The sequence below is a fragment of the Osmerus eperlanus genome, chromosome 10 (genome assembly GCF_963692335.1).
Source record: "Osmerus eperlanus chromosome 10, fOsmEpe2.1, whole genome shotgun sequence".
In the NCBI taxonomy this organism is placed as follows: domain Eukaryota; kingdom Metazoa; phylum Chordata; class Actinopteri; order Osmeriformes; family Osmeridae; genus Osmerus; species Osmerus eperlanus.
In genome coordinates this window covers 9,112,343-9,138,661 of record NC_085027.1, presented here as the reverse complement: position 1 = coordinate 9,138,661, position 26,319 = coordinate 9,112,343, and the positions used below count along the sequence as shown (strand labels likewise).

The 26,319-nt window shown below is 45.3% G+C and overlaps 1 protein-coding gene across 9 annotated transcripts; it reads right to left on the bottom strand.

Annotated features, from left to right (window-relative positions):
- On the bottom strand, positions 1-24,786 carry tle3b (TLE family member 3, transcriptional corepressor b). 9 transcript variants are annotated; one of them, XM_062470586.1, is made up of 22 exons: positions 24,334-24,786; positions 23,677-23,905; positions 22,887-22,987; positions 22,594-22,657; positions 21,509-21,553; positions 15,768-15,830; positions 15,448-15,552; positions 12,732-12,761; positions 10,647-10,851; positions 10,309-10,325; positions 7,225-7,347; positions 7,012-7,062; positions 6,291-6,443; positions 5,035-5,167; positions 4,706-4,881; positions 3,957-4,033; positions 3,599-3,848; positions 2,410-2,657; positions 2,008-2,155; positions 1,701-1,851; positions 1,342-1,418; positions 1-1,004 (listed from the first exon to the last, which is right to left on the bottom strand). In XM_062470586.1, exons 2-22 carry the CDS (start codon positions 23,698-23,700, stop codon positions 897-899), a joined length of 2,349 nt encoding a protein of 782 aa, XP_062326570.1. In that variant the 5' UTR covers positions 23,701-23,905; positions 24,334-24,786; the 3' UTR covers positions 1-896. The 9 variants fall into 9 exon arrangements, with proteins under 9 accessions (XP_062326570.1, XP_062326572.1, XP_062326571.1 ...); XM_062470588.1 differs by having other exon boundaries at positions 10,647-10,848; XM_062470587.1 differs by having other exon boundaries at positions 12,732-12,758.
- Between the last annotated feature and the right edge of the window lie 1,533 nt (positions 24,787-26,319).

Here is a 26,319-nt window from a genome sequence, read left to right as displayed (position 1 = left end):
AAAATTTACGAGACGGCAAAAAAGGGCACAGACAAGTAGTAAACATTTTTTTTTTTTCTTCCTCATTTACAACTCCCCTTCTTGCAGTCCATCATGGCATCCTCGGATAGACTTCTCCAGGAGTAAACTGTTTGGCAGGAGGTACACACTTCGTCCTCCGAAAAAGAGTCCCCAAGCTGACTTTTTCCCTGTTACAATATCCATAAAATGTTACGTTTTCATCTGTTCTTTCTCTTTATTCCGAAAGATTTCTCAATTACCATAAAAGGTCAAATCTGCAGAACGTGAACAGCAAAAAAAACAACATTTGGATCAAAATCGTAAAAATATACAACGGACTACCCTAGTCTTTTCTCCTGTTAATGTCAGGCATGAAGGAAAGGCGAAAGAAAATCCATCACAAGTACACCAGGACACAAAAAATATATATATTTATAATATATATTTATAAAATGTTTTTATTTACTCCAATATGTACACTTTTCACAAGTCATCCAGGGAGCAACAGTTTCAGATGAAGCACCGCTCCATCTTGTCACGTTACGGAAACATTTTCATTGCAGTGTAAAAATTAAAAAAAATACGCTTAACCTAGCCCAGCAACAGACCCGAATTTAGGAAGGACACAAAAGAACAGCGAGGGAAGATTCAGTCTGAATCGAAGTGACAAAATCGCAATAGCCAGGGTTGACTAATCCAGGGCAGGGTAGAATGACTCCGCATCCAACCATTGTTTATAGAAGTAGAAGTAGTAGTCCAATCCTGGGTTGTCTATACAGGGGGGACACACACACACCGAATGAAGGCCTAGTCAGGAGGAGACACAGGAGGGCTCGCAGCTCCCTTGTCTGGTCATTAGAAGTGCTCAAGCTGAACTATTCCTGCAGGCTGTGTAGTTAGTAGATGACCTCGTAGACGGTGGCCTTCTTGTCTCCGGAGCCCGTCACTATATACTTGTCATCTGCTGAGATGTCGCAGCTCAGGACAGAAGATGACTCTTTCGACTGCAGAGATAAAGGAGAGGAAATAAAGTGTCAGATACCTCCGTTCTGTGGTTTCCCATTGCTCCTTCAAGCTAATCCCATCATCTGGAATATGTGAAAGATTAAAGCCAGATAGTGCTAATGCATATTTCTGTTCATGCTCCCATTTCGCTTGAGAAACATCAATACTTCATTCTAAACCAATTCCAACAGCAAACCCAACCAAACATTTCCCTCTCTGCCTTTCCTAAAATTGTTTGTGTGTATGCCCTTTTGAAACCAAACACATTGGGAGCACACACACACACACTTTCCACTTACTGCCTGGGCGAGTAGAGGAGATATTGATTGACTTTACCTGGAATATGCTGGCGCCGTAGGGAGTCCTCCAGGCATTGAGGAGGTTGTCCTTGCCCGTGCTCACAAACCATTTACCTTTTGACACATGAAATAAGAGAAGGACCGTGAGGAATCGGTGGACATGGTGTGAAAAGGAAAGACAGGGTCATGGCTGTCCTTACGGGTTTGGTCTGCCCCCTTGGATTTCAGCTAAAACTACATACATTTCACCAGCATTTTCCATCATAATATAAACAGCACCAATTATTACAAGAACAATAACTTTCATGCAATGCAGGTATTTATCTTTATACAGTACGCATGCATTTGTCATGGTTCTACAAGGGTGCAATTGAAATGTACTTAAGTCTGTCTTACCACAGTAGGCGAACTTGAGCGAGAGGACGCAGCTCTCGTGCAGGTGCAGCTGGTACTTGTCAGGCTTGGTGTGGTGGAGCACCTCCACATTGCTGCTCTCCATGCCCACTGCCAGCCACTCACCAGTGGGACAGTAACCTAGCGAAAAGATCTTAGAGGAGAAAAAAAGAAGGGTGTCAGTCTGCTCGGGGGTAAGAGGTAATCATGCAAAGATTCTCAAAGATTGTGTGTGTGTGTGCATGTGCATGTGCGTGCGCGTGTGTGTGTGCATGTGCGTGTGTGCGTGTGTGTGTGCGTGTGTGTGTACCTGGGAGGTGAAGTCGTGCTGCTGTAGCTGCCGGCCCTCCCGGAGGTCCCAGGAGCGCACAGTGTTGTCCAGCCCCCCAGTCCACAGCTTGGTGCCGTCGTGGGAGATATCAATGCAGCTGGCGCCATCTGTGTGGCCCTGGAACTGCCTAAACCCCGACCATGGAGACACAGGTTAGACATGCCCGGTGAGAATCTGGAAAGTGCATTAAATCTATGCACAACTGATAGCTATGCCCAATGTACTACCCCTGATACATTAGACTTATTTATTTCAGCATCACACATCATAGAAATCACCCTCAAGATTATCTGTAGCAAGATTGAACTCCTCAAGCAAAACATGTCATCAGGGCAACATTAGCATGATCCCCTCCCCTCTCTTGCTGATGCGCTTGCTCACCTAACCAGCGTCTGGTTATGCAGGTCCCAGACGGCGATGTTGCCATCGGAGCAGCAGGAGAAGCAGACCTTGGCGTCGGGGCTGATGGCCAGGGCGTAGCAGGCCGGGGCAGAGGAGGTGAGCTCTGCCTTGATGCGTGGTGTCTGGGAGGCCAGGTCCCAGATGGTCAGCGTGCTGGCCTCACCGCCCACGATGAGGGTGCGACCATCCGGCAGTAGCTTGCAGGAGCGGATATAATTGTCACGATTCTGGGACAGACAAAAAAAAAGAACATGATTTAGCTGTGCTTTACAATCATCATGACAGATTTCCTATTAAGCAAAAAAATCCCACCAACCCCATTATTACCAACAAAGCTATAAAAAAAACGATCTCCTGTTGGAGCCTACAGCGGCCACTCACTTTCCCTGACAAAGTGAGTGGTTTGAATGCAGCTCCCTCAGAGTGTGAAGGGAGGCTTGTTTTTAAGGAGGGAGAAAAGGAGCCGTTCCAGGCCTGGCCTTGGTCCATGACTGAGATGGTGTATGAGAGATCAATAGTGCTGTCGGGCCGCTCTCAGTTGAATTAAACATCACTCTGATGGCTAGATCAAAACACCAGCACTCTTCTGGTCTAGGTCTCTCCTAGTCTGCCCTTTGGAAGCATGGCAGGAGCAGCTTGACAGTAGGAAAATGTCACGAGTGAATCAGAAACTCAGGAAATGACCAACAGCCAGTATAATGGCAGGAGAGGGTGGGCAGGAGAGGGTGGGCTACAACAAGATTGTTCTTCAGGGATTTTTCCCCATCGGGATTAGTTCGATCCAGCGGTCAAACTGATTGATTTATTTAGCAAACTCCTCTCCACACAGAGATGGTTTAGAATTAAAGTGGGGCATGGAGGTGGATGTGGGGTTCAAATGAGGCCACTGAGTGCTTGAAAAACACCCAATGAGGTTAATAAATGTATAGTGATGGATGCTATGTCTTAGCCAATCAACACTTCAATGTCTCAAAGAGGTTACATATATTGTAAACGTAAATATCCGAAGTAGCCCTGGTGCAATATAACCAACTGACAACTATATTTCTCCAATGTCATACAAAGCCAATGAGCAAATTATTAGCCATCTCTAGGTGGTAAAGAATGAAGAGTTCATTGTGTTCACTTCATAAGGTTGTAATAGCAGCTCTGTATCAAGGCTCCCTACCAGACAGTCCAGCTGAGACACAGGGCTCTTGCTGCCCGGCTGACTGATGTCCCAGATCTTGACGCAGCCCTTGCCGCCAGTGTAGACATGGCGTGTGGGGTTACTGATGGTGACGGCACACACCACCTCGCCATGGCTCAGCGTGTTGATTTGGCGGGCGTGCCGGGGGATCCCCGGTCCAATCAGCGCGTCTGGTGGAAAGGGCACCGGCTGCATCTGACCATCCGCGCTCACGTGAAAAGAATAAGCCCTGCGAGAAGTGGAGAGGTGAACAACCAGAACCCACATGGATGATGCAGTAGGCATGTCCCTTTTAAATCAGAGCGCCACATGTAAACACATATGAATCACAACTCACGGTTTTCCTCCAGAGATGGATGTGAGGCTGGCTGGCAGGCCCGGGGCTCTCATGTGAGGGTGAGGATCAAAGCCCGCCTGAGGAAACATGGAGGACCTGCCGTTAGCATGCTGAGTAACAAACAGCACTAACCTGAGCTGCGTGGCTACGCTAAACTAGGTTTGGCTATCATTTAAATTCAGAACACATTTGCCGTCTTCTATCTACACATTCTCTCAGGGCATCTTCATAACATGGCAGTGGATCAAAAGGTTCAGATTCCCTTGCTTTGTTTGTAGCGTTAGCGTAATGGCAATGGAGAGTGGCTTTACATAAAGCAACAACATCGCACTTGCTAATGCAAATGAGAGCCTAGAACATGTTCAAACACACTGGGACTGTTCGTTTTTTTCCTCTCCCTTCCAGCCATCTTGCTAACCAACATCAAAGCCATAAAAATAAGAAATATTGAATGAGTGAATTATTGAAATAGGAAATAAATGCTAGCTGCAAGTTATATAACATGAAAGTGTTTTAGCCATGAGCGGAATTAGTTAATTCAGAGCACTAGCACTCAGTTGACAACAGTACGCAACAAATACTTGCAAGGAACAGCTAGGGTGAGGAAACAAATAGAAAAATGTAGTATGTGTGGGAGCAGTTTCATGTTCATGTACATTTGGATCCATCTATGTATGTATCTGCACATAGTGATCCCTCTTTCCAGCCAAGAGGGGAGGGTGTGCTGGGTAATGTTTGGGGGGCTGTACCATGGGCCCGCGCCCGTAAGCGGCTGCGGCTGCTGCGCTCATCTGGGGGGAGATATGGAGGCCAGCGTAGACACCCGGGCTGGTGAGGGAGCCGTTCATCTCATGGTGGCCCATCATTGCAAAGGGCGTGGCGTAGGAGCCGGCGATGGTCAAAGGGGTGCGCAGGGCGGGAGCAGCTGGAGGGAGAGGGAAGAAATAAGGAATCTGGAATGGAAAAATTATTTTCTCCCTAACACTTTAGGCAACACGCACCTTGAGTTCATGTTCATTTCATTCAAATGATATCTTCAACATATTTAGAGTATTGGTAGATGTGTGTGTGTACTTACTCAGTGCCTCCATGCCTGGGGGTTTCCCCATGATGGGCCGGAGTCCTGGAGTGGTGCTGGTGCCTGGCGTGGGGACATCGTTCCTGGGCGTGGGCGTGTTGGACTTCAGGCCCGGTGTCGACGACTTATCATTCTGGGAGACACACACCAAAAAAAAACAGAGGAGGTGATGCAGAAGTAGTGAAAGAGAGAAACCGACTCAGAAGTGAGTCTTAATCCTAACTATCAGGATGCAAGGAGGGTGGGTCAAATCCAGTGTGACAATTTGAGTTGCGAGCTCAAGGTAATCCAATCTAACACTTGACACTTCATTACAGCCTGCGGGGCCCTGGCTGGTACATAAACCTCTCTTTCTCTGAGCCAAAACCCTCTAACCCCATCACAGGGCTGGAACTGGAAAGCAAGATGGCCGCCCCAGTGGCATTTATCCCTCATTTTCTAGCATTTAATCTCAGGCCGCCTCCAGGACCTCGAGACAGAGCCAGGACCAGTTAAGCATGTTGACATATCTGGCCAAGAGATGGGGCATAAGTCTGGCAAGGGATTGTGCAGAAGTCAAGAAAAGGAGAGAGATACAGAACAAACGAATGGAGGGAGGAAGAGAAGGAAGGCAGGCAGGCAGGTTATAAATTGAGGGGAGATTATGAGGACAGGCCAGAGAGCAGGGAAAAACTGAAGCCTTACTTGGCTTGCTCCCTGCATTTGATGCTTAAAGCGACCTAGGCAAAAAAGGAGGGATGAATGGAGGGAAGGAGTGGAGTGACAAATCCCACTAGTTAGGTCTGTAGTTAAGCACAGTGACATATCAGCCAGATAGGGTTGAGCCTGTCTGGGGGCAGCAAGGCAGGATGGAAGGAGGGAGGGAGAGAGATGACAGGATGAAGACAAAGATGGTGGGGGGGGAACACGGGTGGGCAGGAGCAATCTCCCTGTCATAGCCCCTGGTTTATTTACAGCACTGGCTGGGAAAGCAATTGACATTTATTTCGTAACTCATAAAAAGAGATTGAGAGGAGCGGGACAGGGTTATGGATCTGCAGTATATGTGCACCCCCTCTCCTTCCCACTCGCTTCTAACCCCCTTTTTGCAGCCAACAGCAAAAAATCCCATGTATTAGTCCTTCAAACACACACTTTACAAAGGAACCCCCCCTTTTGCCTGTCAATTTTCTCCATTCAAAGCTTCACACACACACACAATAGAGCACCAACTAGCCTGCTCACACACGTCATCTCCAGTCCTACCAGACACTTACGTGGGCATGATCCTTGGCTTTGGAGGAGGGTGTGCTCCCAGAGGAGGCCACAGAGGCGGGGCTGTTGGGCGTGTCCTTTTTCAGGGTCCGCGATTTGTCAAGGCCGTTCTCTGGGGGGGAGTGGACAGGGCTGGCTCTAGGTGTGGCAGGGTCCTAAAGAGGGAGGAGAGTGAGTGAGAGACACAGAGAGAGAGAGAGAGAGAGAGAGACAGAGACAGAGAGACAGACAGAGAGAGACAGAGAGACACAGAGACAGAGAGAGACAGAGAGTGAGAGAGAGTGTGAGTGAGAGACACACCGGCATGTAACATATAGATCAAACAAGCCAGGGCCATGTGCCAATGTCTTTATTTTGTATACCATGTTTGAATTATACCACTGTCCTTTGCTTCAGCGTTCCTTTTAAAAGGTGGTGTTTATTTGGTGGTGTTTACTCAGACAAAAGTGTTTGTTCAAAATGTTAAAAAAAACACTTGCAAAACAAAAGGTTTACACATGGTTCACACACACCCAGTGTTTGATTGAGACATAACAGGTGTGGCAGGTGTAAAACGGTTCTGTCAGTTCTCATTGCACAACAAAAGCAGCGTTCATTCACTGCACAATGTTCAGATTGTGGCTCCACAGTGTTAACGACAAATCTGACACATGCACTTTCACACAGAGAAATGCACACATCCTCATAAACTAGACAAACTCACTCACACACAGTTGCTCTCACCTCATTGGATACATCCACGACCAGGTCATCACTCTTGTCCCCGTCACTGTCCTATAGAAGCAGACAGTTGATTTAGTCTGTGTGCGCGCGCCCCCAACTGTTTAACAATGTGTGTGTACACTGCGAGTGTGTAGTATAGTTCTGTCTGAACACCCTAGGTAAGTGCATGGTGTGTGTGTGGTGTGTGTGTACGTGCGTGCGTCTACCACTCACGTATCGGCTCATGCTGTCCTTCTCCTCCACCTTGCGTTTCTTGGAGTCCATGCTGTAGTCTGAGGAGCCCCGGTGCTTCTCGCTGGCCGCCCGCAGGCTGTCTGACGGCGACACCGAGTTATTCTGCAACAACACACACACACAACGGTTGGACTGAACCCTTTCACACAATTGTGAACGATCCCACTATTAGGATTTGGGTTTTACGTTATCCGCATAATGATCGCAGTAAAATAATATTTTAAGTAACATAATTTGATGGAGTACTCCAGATTGCTTCAGTGACCCTATACAATGGCTGTGTAGATTTCTGAGACAGCCTTGCATATATCCCGTCATTTCAGATCTTGATTTGTCTGAAGAAAAAAAAACGACCTAGTAAAGTGAATCCGACATTGGGCTTAGTGCAGTGAGCGCCATGCCCTTTTTTCGAAGATGGAAGAGCCAGCTTAGGGCAGACATGCCCTGCAAATCTTAAGGCGGGTGAAATAGTCACAATATTGACTAAGGATCAAACTAGCCCAGGGAGGGGAGAGAGGGTGTGTTGGACAGGGCAGGGATTCTGGGAAGACCTCTCAGTCGCCAAGGCAATGGAGCGAGGAAACAGCCGGGGGCAGCTGAGCAAATTGTGAGAGACAATCTGAACACACACACACACAAGTTCAAACGCATACACAGATCTTGGCCCAAACCAACCTTGGAGGACAATAAAAACACGCCTCAAAAATCACCATGGTGTCTGATGCAGTGTGCGTGAAAGTAAAAAGCTAAGGCGGGCCAAATCTATTCTCAAGCCACACACTTAACCCTCGTGCTGCCTTCGGGTCACATGACCCAAAGGTTCACAACGAACCATCGTTGCGTTTACCCAATTTCACCCAATACAAAAACAAATTAAAATAATTTTCTTTTAACCATTGCAATGTGGGGGGTCTGAGACAGCCCGACAGTTAAAAGAAAATGCTTCACTTTGTTTTTGTATGAGGTAAATTTGTCGCAATACGACAGTGGGTCACAATGACTGATGGGTCAGAATGACCCGAAGATAACACAAGGGTTAAATGGTTGGAGCAGACACAAACAATGTAACAAAAACAATGGCAAACAGAAATATACAGATGGTAACCTAGTGAGTGTACATCCTGATTTATTTTCCTTCCTCATAACATACAGACACACATACACACTACAAGAAAAGAACACAAGCTAACAGCGGCCCTTTCTCAAAGGCTGTTGTGGTTGAACGGACGACTGCCAAGGAGTTTGTGCGTGTGTGTTCTGACCCCACACAGGTTGGCACACTGCCAGGACAACCCTGTGGTTCTACATAAACAAAGGGCCTGAGAGTGACTGAACGACAAACCAAAAAAAAGAATGAGTGACAAGAGAGAGTAAATGAAAATCTGAGACAGAGGGGCCTCAGAGGGAGAGGGGGCAAGTAGCAAAACAACCGGATGAAAAAGAAAGAGATGGGTGATACAAAAGGTGCCTACAGAGGGGGAAGGGGTGAAAGAGAAACAGCAAGAGAGAAGAAAAAGCGAAAGAGAGGAAAGGAACCTGGCATCTAATGAGAGCCCAGCAGAGTTCCCCACTTCTGGGCATGCCTGGACGGGCTGGCAGATTGGCATCCCTACAGAGCCAGGCAGTGGAGCTTTAGGCTGGGCAGAGCCGTGGCACTGCCAGCCTGATAGTCCCTGAGGCCAGAGCTGGTGTGTTTGTGTGCGCGTGTGCGCATGCGTGCCAAGACCAATGCTTTCAACCTGTTTGACAGCCCTGTGTTTTCATTGGCAGGAGAAAGAGAGAGGGAGGGGAGTAGCCCGTCTCAACCCTTTGCCTCTTGAAAGAAACCACTTGGCTGAGAGCGAGGGAGAGTATTAGGAAGTGCAAATAAAAGGGAAGGAAGAAAACGAGACAGACATGGATGAACTTGCGATCTGGAAAAGGGAAGCGGAGGATGTGGTTGGGTCAGGTTGAGCAAGCCTCCTCCTCAGTGTGTCCTCCTCTTCGCTGCAGCGAAGGAATGCTAGTCTTCCTAACTCTTCAAGCCAAACCTGACCTCCCCTTTTTCTTTCTTTCTCTCCCTCAATCGGGCTCTAAATATATACATTAATGTTGCCTTTGTCTAAAAAAAAAGCCGCCCAGCCTGTCTAATCCTGTGACCTTTTAAGGCGCGCTTAGCAGCGACTCAATAACCTGCGCTCGCCTCAGACGGCCCCTATCAGGTGACCCGAGACGAGAAGGGGTGGAGTGAAGGTTGGCTGGGCCTAGTTAGTGCTAGTGCTACTAACCGCTAGGTTGCTTTGGGGCTGTGGGGCGGAGGGTTCAGTTCCCTTCAGACATGACTGCACCCATTCAGGCTGGCCAGTCAATGGGAACTCAATCGGACAGAGCCGTGCCCCTCGCTACCCCCGCCTCTTTCTCCCACCACCACCAGCACCACACACCCCTCGCCTCCAGGCTATCACAGAGATTTAAGCCAGTCTAATAAACAGGAGCTTTAACAAGGCAGGGAGAGGGGGCGATTTTCTCTCTGTGTCCATAAATATGTAGTGGAAAGGGGGCAGAGAGAGGGGATAGAGATGAAAAAAGAGATATAAAAGAGAGGCGTAGAGAACATGGGCTGAATGCACAAGCAAACTAAAAAGAGGGATTTACTTAAAAGGTAGGTAGAGATGGAAAAACTAAATGCATGTTATAAGAAAAGGAGTGATTGAAATAGTAGGGGAAAAGTCAGGGCTACAGTAAATCCTTTAAGTTGGAAGGAAAGAATAAGTATTTTTTAATTGTGATGAAATCAGAGATACTAATCCACCCCCTGTGGTTCAAGTCATTATCCACCAGGATTAGACGCCACCATCTTAAATCAAGACTTCATTTTCCATTCATTGGTTGATTTCAAGGAGGCTTAACGCTGCAAAAAAAATGACTGTGCTTTTGACTCACCGAGTGCAAATCGCTAACAAGGGGTCTGAGCTCAAAGTCTATGCAAAATGTGCCTAATCATCAAACAGATCCAAAACCAATGTCAAGTTATGTGTTGCTGGGAAAAGAAGGGAGGTTGGCGGATGTCAGGTGGCAACTTACCGTGCTTGACTCCCGCTCTGTCACCAGAGGAACATCCAGGAGGAAGGGAACGGATGACGGGCCATGGGGGAGAAAAGACAAAACAGAGGATTAGGATGCTTGTTAAATATCTCATTTAAAAGCAGAAATTCACTCTGATGTATTCGGTTTTTCATCAGTTCACTCTGCATATTATGGAACATACAGAGACATATCATATAAGCCAATATACATTATGTCCACTGTAGAGACACAGTGGTGGCAGTTGTGAACCAGAATGTCCCTTTATGCTAAATCAACATGACATTACCATTATGTGGCATAACCTAAATGGCCACCACACAATATGCCATCCTCACCTCTGTGCTCCAGGTCGTGGTGGTTCTTCTCGTCCTTCACAGGGAGGTGGGCCTGGCTGCCCAGGGCACCGAGTGCCAGCAGGCCTGCGCCTGCTCCTGGTACTGGGGGAATGCCCGGGGGCTGGAGACCCGAAGGGTGGGGTGGCAGCTGGATGGGAGGGCCGTGGGCAGCGTGAGAGAGGTGCTGGGCCTGGAGCTGCTGCTGCTGTTTGGAGAAAACAACAGTGGGTTGGTTGGGAAAAGGATCCAGGACCGGCTAATAGTGAGCTTCAGAACTTTCGGGGGGTGATTATTTAGTTGAGTTGTGAATAACTGTTATTCATCTGTACTGATATCAGAAGCATTCTACACATGTATTCAAGATGTAATGTCTATTGAGGAATGTATTTCAACTGTCACACTTGCACCCCTTTGACTACAGCAATATAAACTTCCTAAAACGAAAACATGGATGTTCAAAAAGGCACAAAAGACACCAACTCAGAAGCAGCATCATGACTTTCATGCAGAATTTTCTTTTTAACTACTACACATAAATAATTAGTAAAGCAACCACAACAAAACAATCACTTTGGTTAAAAGCCTCTTGTAAAATGCTCCCTACATTTATATGCTATTCTAAAGGCATATGAAAATCATTCGACACCCTGACAATGCAACGCAACACCCCCCTCACATACACTCAGCCCTCCCAGGAGCCTGTCAGTGTCTGAGAGACTATGGAGGGAGTCAAATGGCCTCCAGCCAAACGGGAAGCAAGTGCTTTAAAACAAGGTTAAATAACACTTAGCACATCCATCAACTGCCACCCTACTCCACAGTCCCCCCAAAATCCCTCTCCTCTGTGCTAGCATTGCCTTTGTCCATTTTGTCCAATCAGGAAAGCAGACATGTAAGGTGCATAGGGCTTAGGCCTTAACCCTTGTGCTGCCTTCGGGTCACATGACCCAAAGGTTCATAATGAACCATCATTGTGTTTACCCAATTTTACCCAATACAAAAACAAATAAAAATAATTTTATTTTAACCTTTGCAATGTGGGGGGTCTGAGACAGCCCAACGGTTAAAAGAAAATGCTTCACTTTGTTTTTGTATGCGGTAAAGTTGTCGCAATACGACGGTGGGTCACAATGACTGATGGGTCAGAATGACCCGAAGATAACACAAGGGTTAAAGAACAAGAGTTAATTTAGCCTTGCCATTAAAAATAGGCCTATTACCTAGTATTGCTCATTAGCTTGAGCCAGGGACATAAAATCATATAACAAACACAACCAACATGGACAAGGGGTTGTTAATCAATATTATACTGGTCTTCTGACGTAAAGGCCCATTTGTGTGATGGAAGGGAAAGAAAATAATTACCACAATGTGACTGCAGTGAAGTGAAAGCAATAAGGAAGAACACGGAGTGTACAGAAATGAGAGAGAAGGGGAGGGGTGTATAGATAGAGCATGGATGTCCCTGTTGAGAATGCCTAATGAGGAAGCATGCAGAGAACATCAAGAAGCCTCATTAACAAGCCAAGGGAGGGGGGGGGGGGGCTAACAAAAAATAACGAAATAAATGACTTCTAATGCAATATTCCTGGATGGAAAAAAAACAGCTCTCTCTTTGCCATTTATCTTTTTATATTTGCGTAAATGTCTACCAAAGCTTGTGGCCCCTTACTGTGGGAGCCATAGGAAACAGGCCATTAAAGCAAACTAAGCTCCCACACATCATTACTGTCAGGTGGAACTAATGTCCTAGTACACTACACTAGCAAAGCTCACTGGCAGACAACCAAACAAACATGGCAACAACTGACTGGGATGCAACCTAATTCTTTTATTGGCAACCTTTCTTCCCCTCTTTTTCTCGATTGGCTTTGACTGAACGCTCAGGCCTCTTCAAAGTCCAGCCTCTTAACCCCCGAAAATGGGGTTGCCCGGTTTGAGTGTCATTCATTGCATGCTTTCACTCCAACTGTACTCTATCATCTCTCGTTGCAAAGCCCTTGGCATGCTTTAGTAGGCAGCAGTTATAACAAATGTCAACACATTCACACATCTTTACATTCCCACCCTCTCCCAAACACTGACCATCAAGGCTGGGTAGACAGCATGTTGCTGCTGATGAGTTAAAGAGAGGAAGGTAAGAAAAAGCCCAACATAGCTCAACAGGTACTACCACAGGTACTGATATAGCTAGGCTATTAGTGAAAGTCATGCTAGCTAGCTAGGCTAAACACATAATTATGATAGGATAACCACAGCCGCTGCTAATGCTAAGCTAAAACATGTACTACTAAAGCTAAACAATAAGTACTGTACCCAAATGGCAGCAGATGACAGAGTGAAATGTACTCACTCAGTCAACACTTATTGGATAGAAATGAGACCTACAAAAATGAAAGAGGACCTGTAATGGCTGTAAATTATAACGTTAACGTGGCAAACAAATCAATACTGTTACTTTGTCTTCTGTAAGGCTAAGTGACAGTCAGTGAATAGTATTATGAATTTAAAACAGAAATTCAAAATGGACATTGAGAACATGTCTGAGGAAGACCAATAACAAACCAGACACTAATGTTTAACAAGAACACGATTTGCGTCTCTGGCAGATTAGCGTTTGCACAGGAGTTTACTGTGTTAGATAAGTAACGTGCCAACAGTCTGTTAACCATTATCTAAACCAGGAACCATGTGCTGAAACTCAGTCACTGTGACTCATAGGCTGGACATTGTAAGTAACTTTACGCCATATTCCAAAGCATCCCATTGCATCCTATGACGGCCTTACAGGCTTTGTACATTCAAGATACCATTTTGGGTGTGTGCTAAAGCAATGAAGTCAAAATCCATAACGCGTCTATCACATTGCACAATAAAGAGATTGACTAAGTGCATAGTCTCAATGGTATTGGGCTCTGGTTTTTATCATGCTTTTGGAGATTTATCATACGTAGCCATGGTGGAAAGCCCCCAGTGTAAATACAGTCCAGTACACTGACTGGCGGTGCCATTAGCATCGCTGTTCTCAGTTAGTATTTAGTATTTATTGGTCAATGATAACCTCTGTCTGAAGGACAGATTAGCAGGTTGTAGATATCCCTAGATAAGACTGATTAGGTCTCCAGGAACACCTGGAAACAGCTGAGGGGGCTTTGGGACTTGGGACAGAGGTCAAGGTGTGTGTATGTGTGTGAGAGAGTGAGTGAGTCAGTGTTTTTGCTGTCCCAGAACACAACGTAGCAATACTGTGCTTACTGCCTGCCATCAGGCACAGTCAGTACATTTCTTGGTGTTCTTGTTTGGGTGTTTTATGTGTCTCTTATTTTAGGGGTGTGTGTCAAATCCCCCACACTCATCCATCTCTGTTATTAACTACAGCAGCAGGATGCCAAATACTGACCGTATCAGATTATCATTGGATAATGACCCCCCCGGCCTTGGCCTTCCTCCACCGATCCCCCTGGCAGCCATCTCTCCATCCCTCTCTCCCTGTCTGCCCTCACCCTCTCTCCCTTACAGAGGAGAAGCATAGGGATTGATCTCCTGCCCTTGCTCCCGCCAACTAATAAAACCTTGTTTTCATAGTGTGTGTGTGTACACAGCCTGCCTGCCAGGCGCTCAGCAAAATCCTGACAAAACACGCTTCTCCAGGTGTGTAGTGTTTGTGTGTGTGTGTGTGTGTGTGTGTGTGTGTCCACGCCCTAACCAAGCTCACTGGCCCATCCCTTTCTTAATGTGTGACCAGTACACACACATATTGAGTATAGACAAGGCCACATGCTTTTCTGATATTTGTCATGATATGTGGATCAGAGGCAGTAGTTTGAGTCTACGTGCTGTAGCACCTTATCCAATTAAGGTTAGGTGTAATCGGAGAGAGAAAGCCAAGATTCTGATAATGGCCTGATGGACTCGCACTGGGAATAACCCTTCTGTCTACAACCACTTTGTTCATAACAACCATTTCAGGCCCTCTTGAAGACTGGATGTTTACCACTTACAATCACATCAATAATGATGATCAAAATATTCAGCAACACTTTACATTAGGTCACATTATGTACCATGTGACTACATAGCAATTGAAACGTAGCAATTTCTACATACCTAAATTGTTTACTATGTAATAAAATGGAAATATGTATTACCGGTAAAGATTGTTATAAAAGTGTAAGAAGGCACAGTATGGGGTAAGGGTGTCAAGTGGAAAAGCCCTCCCTGCAAAGCCCAACCTCTGTCCCACCAAGTTTTACTTATGTAATAACTTACTGCTAAATTGTATAGAAGTGTACCTACACAGCACTTCCTATATAACAAAAACATTGGTCTTATAGATATTGCTAGTCACATGGTAGTTATTGTAATCTTAATGTCAAGTGTAAAAAAAAACATTTGACATTAGATAATCCTATCAATAATGCATCACATACTAAAATCACAAACTCAAATCATAAAGACCATCACTGGCAAGGGCAAGTCTGCACACGGGGATGGGGTAAGCGACACAAGAACAGATGTGTTTTTAGAAAACTTTGATATGAGTGTATGCTATGGTTTAAAGGAGGAACAATGGAAGCTCAAACATAATTATGCCTATTCACCGTTTCCCCCGGCATGGTGTATAGATATGATACATGGGACTACAGACTAGCACTATCAAAGGGCAGCAGCCCTTTTAAACCCCCATCTTAAGAGCATGCAGGTCTACATTCTATGAGGAGTGGTCTGACGACCTCCCACTGTGCGTGCAGGTTTGCCCCTGGCCTGAGGTCAGATGGAGGTAGAAGAGGGGTATACACACGGTGAGGGGCAGATTTGGAAGTCCACGTACCCCGATGATGGCATTCAGCTCGGTCATAGTCACCTGCTTGGCACGCTCAACAGCTTGGGCCACCTGCTGTTGGTGCTGAGGGAACACAAACAAACACAATAAATGTAGCAGAGAGTAGAGGCGGGTGTGTACACTTGTTTACAATACACTGCACTGTAGAAGATTGTGTATTTGAGTTGAATTTTACAGTTGATATTCTTGGATATAGTAATGATATCAGTTTAGCTGTGCTGGCCAGACAGAACTCTGACCAGCAGTCTTACGAACTTGTTGTAAATCCAAACACTCACCTCTTGTGACAAGAAAGGCATGATCTGGGCGAGTATCGCATTAAGCCGCTTTGCAATCTCAGTCTGATGGGGAAAAAAGAGAAACCAATAATCCTTTTAGATTTCCAGATGCTTCTCTCAAGGTGTCCTTGTAAAATCGTTGTTACCAGACAGTGTATTCATCTCGCCGCCAACGTAAACAAAACAGGGTGTCATTCACTCAAGAGCATGCACATCCAACACACACTTAAACACCCGAACGTTTCTAATGGTAATGACCCCCCCTCCAGTCTGTCTAGAGGCCCATCCATTTCCTAGCTAAATGGGCACCACCTAAAGACAAACCAAATTTCCCTCCTCCCGATCCCCGAGATCCATTAGGCTCCCCCCTTGATTTCATTAGGAGACTGAAATATGCTAATAGCAGCTGGGCAGAAGAAGCCAAATGAGGGTAATTCTTCACAATTAGCACCAAGATAGAGAGGGAGACAGAGACAGGATGGCTGGCTGAGTACTAGTATCCATCATAAACATCATTTGTATCGAGTGGATGGAGCGATTTTAGCAGAAGACTAAGATGATCCATCCAAGGCAGGATACCTAAACAGACCATCCCAGGACAAGAGGGTCAATGAGAGAGAAGACAAAAAGAAAGAAGAAAAAAATACAAATAAATAAGATGATGATGTGGAGGAGAGAGCCTCCTCTTGATCTGACACTGAGGTAATCTGATTTGACTGTGCTGGGGGTGAGAAGTACTTGATGTATGTGAGTGCGTATGGTGGGTTCAGACACGGCCCTACAGGTGGAGATTGGGGGAGGTTGAACCTGTTGGCACTTTTTTTTCTTTGGTTTGGCGTTAACCTTGTTTGAGAGTGAGTGTACTGAGTAAATGTGGTGTGGCAAGTAGCCTTTTGCATCCCTCTGGTTTTAGTCTCAAGTTTCAAAAGACAGGGAGAAAATAGAAAATGGAAAGGGAGAAAATAGTCAGGACCTCTGATCTTGCTTGTGTCATAATATGAATACACATAAACCTTTCCAAACAAATTTAACAAAAAGTAAATCTGCAAATCGTGAAAATCTGCAAAAATCATTTAATCACCTCATACTATCAAAACTAGATTTATTCTGTTATTGGGATAATATATGAAACGTATTGGATCATAGAACCAAGAAGCCAAATCTGTCTCCTCCATCACCTCTTCCCTCCTTCCTAACCTATCCACCCTGTATTTCTTTTCCATCCACATAACCCCAACCCTATTTTACTTGTAGTCTCCCCCCCCATGCCTCATTCCAGAGCCCCTTTCCCCGTGTTGCCGGGGCAACAGTGGCAGGCCCTATCTGGGGCTGATCGTTATGTAAATTGGGTCTGGGATTGACCATAACTGCCTGTAAAATCATATTAGGCACACAGAGGCAGGTCATTAAATTGAATTTTGGGCCTGTCGATCAGATCGGCACAGGAAATGTATGGGGGATTAAAAGCGGGGTACATGGGAGCGAGGTTGCTTGGCTCCATGTCTAGACATGGTGAGAGGGGTGGGCTGGAGGCAGCGCACACACACACACATCCCCCACATGTTATTTGTTTAGGAAGTTTTCAACAGTTGGCTTTGAATTCCGTTAATCCATTATGACCACTCCAATCTTCATATTCAAAATACACTCACCGTTCGAACTACACTATACTCTAACCATAGTTACTCAGTCAGGTCAGTTATTTTGCCGTGACACTAAATGCTACTCCTCCTCCTATCAACAGGTCTTGGAGAGGGTTTAAAGCCATGCATGAAATCCAGGTGGGTTTCTCAGTGTGTTTGGGGCCATGAGACATGCCCCCAGCAGGAGTAGGTATACACACCACTCGCTCTTCACGGCTGGTCGGCTTTGTCTGTGAAAGGCGAGCTGGAACGCCAGGTGCTCGGACAGCCGAGACTTTGACCCTTTCCCAGAGGTTGCATTCGGTGGTCCCCAGGGCTTCCCTGAAAACTTTGGCTTGCTAGTGGGACTGAATGAATGACTTCACAAGAAAAGAGCATCAACTTTTTGCCCCAAAAGCGTATGTATCAAGCTCTACTGTAATCTTGCAACTTCATAAAGTTACAGAAATAGTCTGGTGCAGTCATATATTCTGTGAGACAAGTGACAAAGACTTATTTTGGAAACAGTCAACCCTTTCACATGTTTAAAAGTGGAATAGGAACCAGAAGTGTGAAAGAGCACCTGAACGGCTCTCAGTTTACAATGTACCCTAGTAGGAGACATGATGACAATGCGGTGGCAGAAAGGGCGCCTTTAGCCTCTGCTAGCCACCGCCGCTAAAAATAGGGTTGTTGTCGCTTAAAGCCAATGAAAACAGAGCCCTTGAGCTGTCTGAGGCTTTTCACCGGGCCTCCATAATTACAGAGTACTCAGAGCTGCTGAGCGCTCGCTTGGAGAGGCCCTCTATGCCACAGCCTCGTCAGTGGCAAGTGTTGAAAGCCATTTGGCTGTTTGTCGCTGTGGGCATTAGCATACTGGGAAGTGGAGGTAAGGAGGGAGGTGGGACTGATGAGGATTCAATTGGCGGGAAAACAAGGCATTGATGGCATGGGGGGTCAGAGGTTTTGGCGGCCCTGGGCTTTGGCTGCTCTGATGCCCAACCTCTACCCCCTTCCCATCGTTGCCCAGAGACCTGGTGTTAATACTGGGGGAGCAGAATCTCCCTCCTCCTGAGTGAGGGGGGCAGAGGAAACATCTGTTTAGCATGAAAAAGCAAACCCACTCTGTATTTTCAGGAAGTGCTCAGATATTTAGACACGAAGAGGAGTCAAATACCCACTCTTGTTTATTGAAGCCAAATCTGGCCAGTAACCATCAACTCAGATCTGCTACCTGGCATCTCTGCTGACAACCTAATTGTGCAGATCCAGGAATAAAGGAGCCTATTTATTCATATGAATTCGCCTAGTCTATGGATCTATGCAGGGTAAAGACCAGAACCTTCTAATGGTCCGGGTCACACTACCAGGCCCTGACAGGCAGCACACATATGTGCACACACACACACACCCACACCTCCCTTCTCTAGCAAGTATAGAAATCCTTGTCATAAAAAAAAAATCCCCCTCCAATTCCATTAAGGCAGGATAGGACCCAGAAAATATTTTTCTTTCATTATTCTTGAAACCAGACAGCCTTTTCCTCCATAGCTCTGCATCAGGCACCAAAGAGCACTAGATACTTGAGTGTACACAAACATTTTAAACAATGCTATAATTGTATTGTACTCTTCAATCTGATAATTCTTGGATATTAATGAAGTTTCACAACCACTGGTAACCACTCTACACCCCTTGTAGCAAGACTGGGGAATGTGTGTTCACCCAGTAAGTTTGTTTTGGCTTACTGACAAGTCAACCATCATCACCTTGGCAAACAATTCCTGGAATCCTGTATAAATTATTCATTTGAACAAGCCTCCTCCATCTCTCTCTTACACACATACGCTCACACACCTCTCTCCTTCCATCTATATCTGTTCACTACCCCCCACCCCCGCCGCCCACCACCACCAGGACGGACACAGACAGGACTTCCCTTAATAAGCACTCTGAGCTTCGGAAAACCTAGTTTATCGACTGGCAGAGGAAGGAAATGAGCAAACACACAAAGAAAATGGCTGTCTTACGATGAGAAAGGCCCAGGTTCTCAATGAAATTTACCCAAACTGGCTGAGACACAACTGGATTAATGAAGAGCAAAAAAATGAAAAGAAAATGCACATAACTGAGAAGAATGAGACACATAAGAGACTTTCGGAAAATGGAGGGGAAAAAAACCCCAGCTGTACACTTGCACACACAGGGCACGTTACAGGAGAAGCCTAATGAGCTGCGCTAATTAAAATCATTTATTGACAGCGAGCGAGGGTGATTACCTCCGCCTGATGCTCCAGCATAATACAAGACGCTGTCAAAACAAATCACCCCCCTGGCTGCCAGAGAGCCCTGTGCCTCGCTACCAGCCGCTACCAGCCGCACGGGAGGGTGCTGAGGTGAGGCTGGGACTGTGTAAAAGACAATGCATGGGGAAGGCGGGGAAGCTATCTTATCAGTGGTGGCAAGGGATATGCAGCATTGTATATATCCACACACATCTGTCAGAGTGTGTTTGTTAGCACACTATTAACACCTGCACTACATAGCTTCTACACAGCTACACTCAAATCTCAAAGGAAATGGGCATGGAGGGGGAGGTGGGGTGGTGTTGATGGATAGCCATGTTTTCTCCTTTACAAACTAAATCCCTCTAGCTGGGAAATAATATGCCTGCCTGCATCCAATAATCCAACCCCCTTCCCCTCCCTCTATCCCTTCCTCCTAGCCTCCCTTCCCCCCTTAGCAGCCCGAGATAATGGGGAGAGTCGAGGGCTTGTCTGTTTACCCCTCGCTGATGTCATCACAAACACTAGGCTGGAGGGATGAAGGGGAAGGAGTGGGATCATGCATTATTCAGATGGCTCACTCCACTCCGTGGGGCTTATTGATAAACAAAAGGCAAAGCTTGGGACCCAGCCAGTCGATTAACCTGTTCTCCTTCCCTTCTCCTTCCGCCTCCGCCCCCCCCCCCCCATTGTACTCTGTACACCCGATAAATGGTGAAAGAATCCCTTGCTGTGGGGAGTGGAGATGCTAGTTTGGATGTACACACATTCGCAAAATCACACAACACCGCACACACAGCCCTCATCTGGTAAATCGGGTAGTCGCTATTCCAATTCTCTATCTACCAACAGATGCCATTAACCTTGCAGGACCCCCCTGAGAGTGAGAATCATAAAGCCAGCCAGTCCTCACCAACACACGCTACCCCCCCCATCATTCATGCACACCCATGAATCACCTTCACAGCACTAACGACACTCAGGCTTTCATTCTCATCACGTAGTCGGAGAGAGGAGGTAAAGAGGGGAAGTGGGAAAGAAAGATGTAGGAATGAGGAATCATGAAAGAGGGGGTGAGATGGCGAGAGACAGACAGAGAGAGAGAGAGCGAGAGAGAGGCCAAGTCAGAAAATGATTAGCCAGAAGAAATTGCTGTGACCGTATCCCTTTATACAGATATACTTCTTTGGTAGAACAGGTGGGAGGATGGGAACTCTTAGCTGACAGGCCCTCCCATTAACCTATCAATACTAACCTATCAATACTGACCTCCTGCAAGGCCTGGTGGTTGTGCAAAAGTGTTAGCCTAGTAAACTAGCGGCACCTTATTTCAGGAATTTATACATGCACAGCTCACAGACAGGTCAGGTGTTTATGTGCATGCGCATACACACACACACACACACACACATCCCCTCAGACTCCCTGCCAAAGACTTCACTTTAATCTTATCAAAGCAGCCCCATCAAGCTGCCTGCTCTGCACACTATTTAGCCTGTCAGCGTTTTCATAGACAGGAGGGAGTCGCGTGTGTGTGTCTGTGTGTGTGTGTGTGTGTGCGTGTAAGGCTTTTAGGGATGTGGTTATAGACTAAGGTCAGACGTGTGTTTGAGAGAAAGCCTTCTCTTGAACAAACACAAAAAGGTCCTTGCTAGTGCTATCCAGTCCTTACCTAAAGACAGACACATGTACGCACGTGCATGCACACACACACACACACAGGTCAAACATACGTCATTCACAAAGGAGCCCCAAGGCCACTGATGACAACCACAGTCTCAAAACTCTGCTTTGAAAACACAGGGTTTTGAAATATTTGCTTTAAAGTACATACCTGTTTGTGCATCTCAATGTTAAGCCCATAGGACATCTCGTAGTACTAAAAAACAAAAAATAGGACAAATATGACATGTTAATTCAGAATATCAACGGTGAGAGGAATATGCCAACATGCATCCACTGTTGCACTCAAATTCTGAAATAAAAAAACTTGTTTTTCATCCTCCCTAGTTCCTTCATGACTTGATATGTCAGAGATGTCAGGTTCACAGGGGCAGGCTGTCTCAGCTGGAATGTTACTGATTGACACAATCTTCTACTCTGCTCTTTGGTTCTCCTTCATTCATCACTTCTCATCCTGTTTTTCCTCCCTCTTTCGGTTGAAATTTTCATAAAAACTTACTTTTACTTGTACTTTGTACAAAAAAATGTGTCTGCATGTATGTGAAGATATTAAACTATTCAGGTAAGTATGGAAAGTATTGGGCTAGCACAGACACAGACAAGAAACATGACTTGGGAGTGGGGGAACAGAAAGGTAGGACCTCACATAAGACTTCTATTGAATATTAGGGAGTCAGGTGGCTGAGCGGTGAGGGAATCGGGCTAGTTATCCGAAGGTTGCCAGTTCGATTCCCGGTCATGCCAACTGATGTTGTGTCCTTGGGCAAGGCACTTCAGGGGAATGTCCCTGTACTTACTGTAAGTCGCTCTGGATAAGAGCGTCTGCTAAATGAATAAATGTAATGTAAATGCTAACATTGTCAGTATGACAACAATGTGCAGTGCTTTTCAAAACAAGAGACAATTGCCCCTTGGCCCTCCCCTTTCTTCAACACTGTTAGATTGAGGTGTAAAGTAAACATGTGCACTTAAAATACTTTGTACTGGCAAGTCAATTTAGATAAATGATGTTGAATAAATATTTCACACCATGTCGTGTATTTACGAACCTGTCGTGGGCCCATGTTAAGTGTGTTTTCCACCCACATTTTAAGTCAGACTTGTCCTCATCTAAATCACTTGCACCAAGTTGACCATCTTGAGTCTAATACTGCAACAGCCACCATTGCTAAATCTGCCGATGTGCTTAAGCACAAAGATGAGACGCGTTATGAGGCGTGAAGGTTGTGTTCTCACCATGACATAGTGACGCTGCATCTCCGTCTTCTCATTGGCCAGTTTGTCATACTCCACTTTTAAACTGGAAGAGATTATTTTACATTATTTTTCATTTCAATAATTACACACTTTCCAAACATGCCAAGATGCCCTTATAAGTTATCAGAATGTGTGTGTCAATGGAACCTGCATACTGCAGGTGTTATGGACAAAGCAGACATCCATATATATCACCACACACATTCACTAGGTATGGACTAATTGTTTGCCCTGGAAAAGAACAAGCGCAAGAGTAGTGCACTTGTCATTACCTGTGGTATTGAGCTTGAAGGAACTGAAACTCGTCTTTGATCCTGTCGCATGACTCTGCCACGGTAAACTTGAATCCAGGCTGCCCCGGTTGATGAGGTGCCTAGGAACAAAGATCCAAATAAGACCATGACAAAACGGCAATACCACCACACCCATAACTAAATCTGTGGCATAAACATCCGTAACGAATACGACATCTCGTTTTTTATTATTACCGCTTTCATGTTAAAAGGATTTTCGCTCTAGTTGAATGTTGGTTTGTCAGCTACGTTGCCCAAGCTTTCGTTCCCTTGAGCCCTTCCTGGTGGCTGCTTTCATAATTGTTGGGAGAACCCATTATCACTCAGAGCGCGCTGACAGAAGCGGATCATTGCATGCGTCCTCAAAAGAACACGTTGGAGGGGGTCATAACCTGCGCTCGGAAGAATTCCATGCATGCTGCGCAATTATTAGGCTACAACATCCGCTTGCTTAAACGGAAACTACTCCGATAATTGAGAGTAATGTTTGTCAGAGGAGATCATTTTCTTACACCATGTCTATTCTGCTCGGGTTCTAATCTGTTACCACAATCCGCAGAAGTGAATAGCCTAGGTGTTTTCAGTTTCTATCCACTCGAAACCTTTTGTCAATTGCTTGCATCATCTCCAGTTCAGTCGACATGGGAACCATAAATAGAAGGTTAAGGTGCAGGAGATCGAGAGCTCCTTGCTGACAAGCTAATTACTCTAAAAGCGGTTCATTAGCATACGACTTACAAACACCATTATAACAAGTGCTTCATCTTACCGGATGCCGGCCCTGTGGATACATGTTGTGTGTATCCTTTTTCAGTGGGAAATGGGGGGGGGGGGAGGACGGGGGGGGGGGTTGAGTAATCCGAGTGTAGTAGCGGTTGTCCGCCACCCCTCCCTGTACAACCCAAGCAGTCAGACAAAGCCTAGTCCACGGCGATGGAGAGTGCACGTCGACCCAAACCCTGGATCTCTCGGTTTTTGTTGGTTGGTTGCTTCTTATGCTGTACCATCACAAACAAAGAGGAACTGATATTAGCCCTGGGTACTCGCTTGTACTTGCACAAAATAAGGCATGAAACATCTGTAGCACACACTACCATCATAGTTGACTGTCTTTCCAAAAATAAGGCCTACTTGGTAATTTAATCATAATAATAAACGGAGGAAGGAACTTGGACATCCACGTAGAATTTGGCTATCCAATAGTGTAGGCTAATCTAACTTAAAAGTTTATACATTTATGATTTTATTTCACTGCAAATGTAACGTTTTTCAATAGCAGGCTATCATGAATGTGAAATAGAATCGCTTTGTTGCGAAAGTCTGTCAGCAGAATCAGCTATAAAAAAAACACTGCGGCTCTCAGCGTAGCAGCCCACGAGCCACACCACCAGTCTTGTTAGCGGCTCTTCATGTCTTCTGCTTTTACCTTTGTCTCGGTTGACTCCACTCTCTTCACTACGACGACAGTATTTTCTCAAATGCTCATACCCTCGGCTCGTAACCTTCCTCCACGAAAGAAGATATAGTCGAAAAACCATTCGCTGTTTACATGGAATCCATCTCCCAGACGAGTCCTTAGAAACTCTTATGATCTAGAGGCGCCGCACGCAACCTGCCTAGAGAAAACCTCCCCGATCGGACGTCGGGAACCCGTCGATTACGACGAGTTGTTAGCCGCTTAAAACTTCCAAGAAAGCGTTTCTTCTGTCGAGCAATAGTCGATTAATTTCCCAGTAAGTCCAGAAACAATACTTTCAGTTAGGAGGTTAAACGCACAAAGGTTTGATGTTGTAAAAGGTACCAATTGCTTTCATTCGATTCACCCAGTTCCTCCACCGCTTGCTGTACCACACACAGACTGTGCACTGACACGAGGACTCAACTGCCGCGAGAGGGCTCCTCATACGCCAATCGGATTCTCCGAAGGAGCATGGCAACTTCGTCCAATCGGAGAGAGTTGTCCCCACGTGGGGTACAAAATACACTTGTGCTGCGATTGGACAGGGATACATGACCTCATATGTTCGCCATTTTGGATCTGAACTATCGTTCAACAAACAACTTTTAATAAACAATGTACTCACACCGACACTTACATGATATTGTTAAATTAATAATTTAAATATCATCAGAGGTTAAGCTTTACAATAAATAATCTTTCTGGCCGGACGGTGATACAAATCTGTTTTAGAGATATAAAATACGAGGCAAATTCCCATCTTTGTGAGCAAATTCCCTCAAATTTGTATTGCTCAATTCTCAGCATAGGTTCAGAGCCTACACATTATGCCTCAGCAACTACATTATGAATTTTGCTCTTAAATGAATGTAGCTCTGTCATTCGATGATGTTAGTCATACAATATGCAATAAAAATCAATAAACACAAATTCTATATAACCAGGCACATTGATCATCAAGAGGATTTAACTCAAAACATTTTAAAGAGTCCTCAAGCATCAACAACCTTTCATATCTGCAACTGAAGGTTCGCTGTGTCTGCGCCTGAGGAAATCAGCCTATCACGTGTTGCTCACTGTACCGTGCCCCACGTGGGGCTTGTATTTTTTTCCACCGCTAGATATCCAATAGAAGTGCAACTGGGTTACCCTCTCGCTTACAATTGGTCCAGTGTAGTAGAGACTGTCAGTCAGTATCCCACTGTTGTCAATCAATACCACGAGGGGCTCAGCGCTGACAAATGCCTGTGCTCCTCTCCCTCCTGCCTGCGAATAGTGCCTAGAATGGCTGCTTAATTAGCTTCGAATGGCTTTTCCTTCCAGCTCAAACAATCTGTCACTACCATGTGGTAAAAGAGCCTTGCATAAAACAAAAGGAGGAAGAAAAAAAGCTAGCAGGGGCTAAATATCAGTTTGATTCCCCCTCCTCCAAGAATACATTTGTATTACCACAAAACAAAGCATTTACCTCGCTTAAACATTGTCTCATTGCAGCCAACTGTTTGTATAAATTAGCATTTTTCTCTTTTGCCTTTTTAGTCAGATTTTTCCAGACTGTTTAAGAGTATAGTATATTTTGCAGCCTCTTAAAATATATAAGCCTGTTTAGAAATTAGATTATGTTCTCCATGGCCTAATAGTATGTACACTTTACAAGCAAGTCAGTATTGAAAACATAAATAATTTACCATCCAAGAGCAGTATATTTTTTAAATGTCCATTAATCTATTTATTGCAGTCATTAATGCAGTGTAAGACTTTTCAAAGATACTAAATATACAGCAACATACTTCATTCTGACTTAGTTACAATGTCATGATTTTAAAAGTATTGTCATTGTTTGACAAATGGAACTAATCCTCAGTTTTAAACAATCGAAAATCTGGGCCAATATAATTATACATTCTTGTGATAAACGCTCAAAATAAAAAATGTTACATTAATTGGACACCT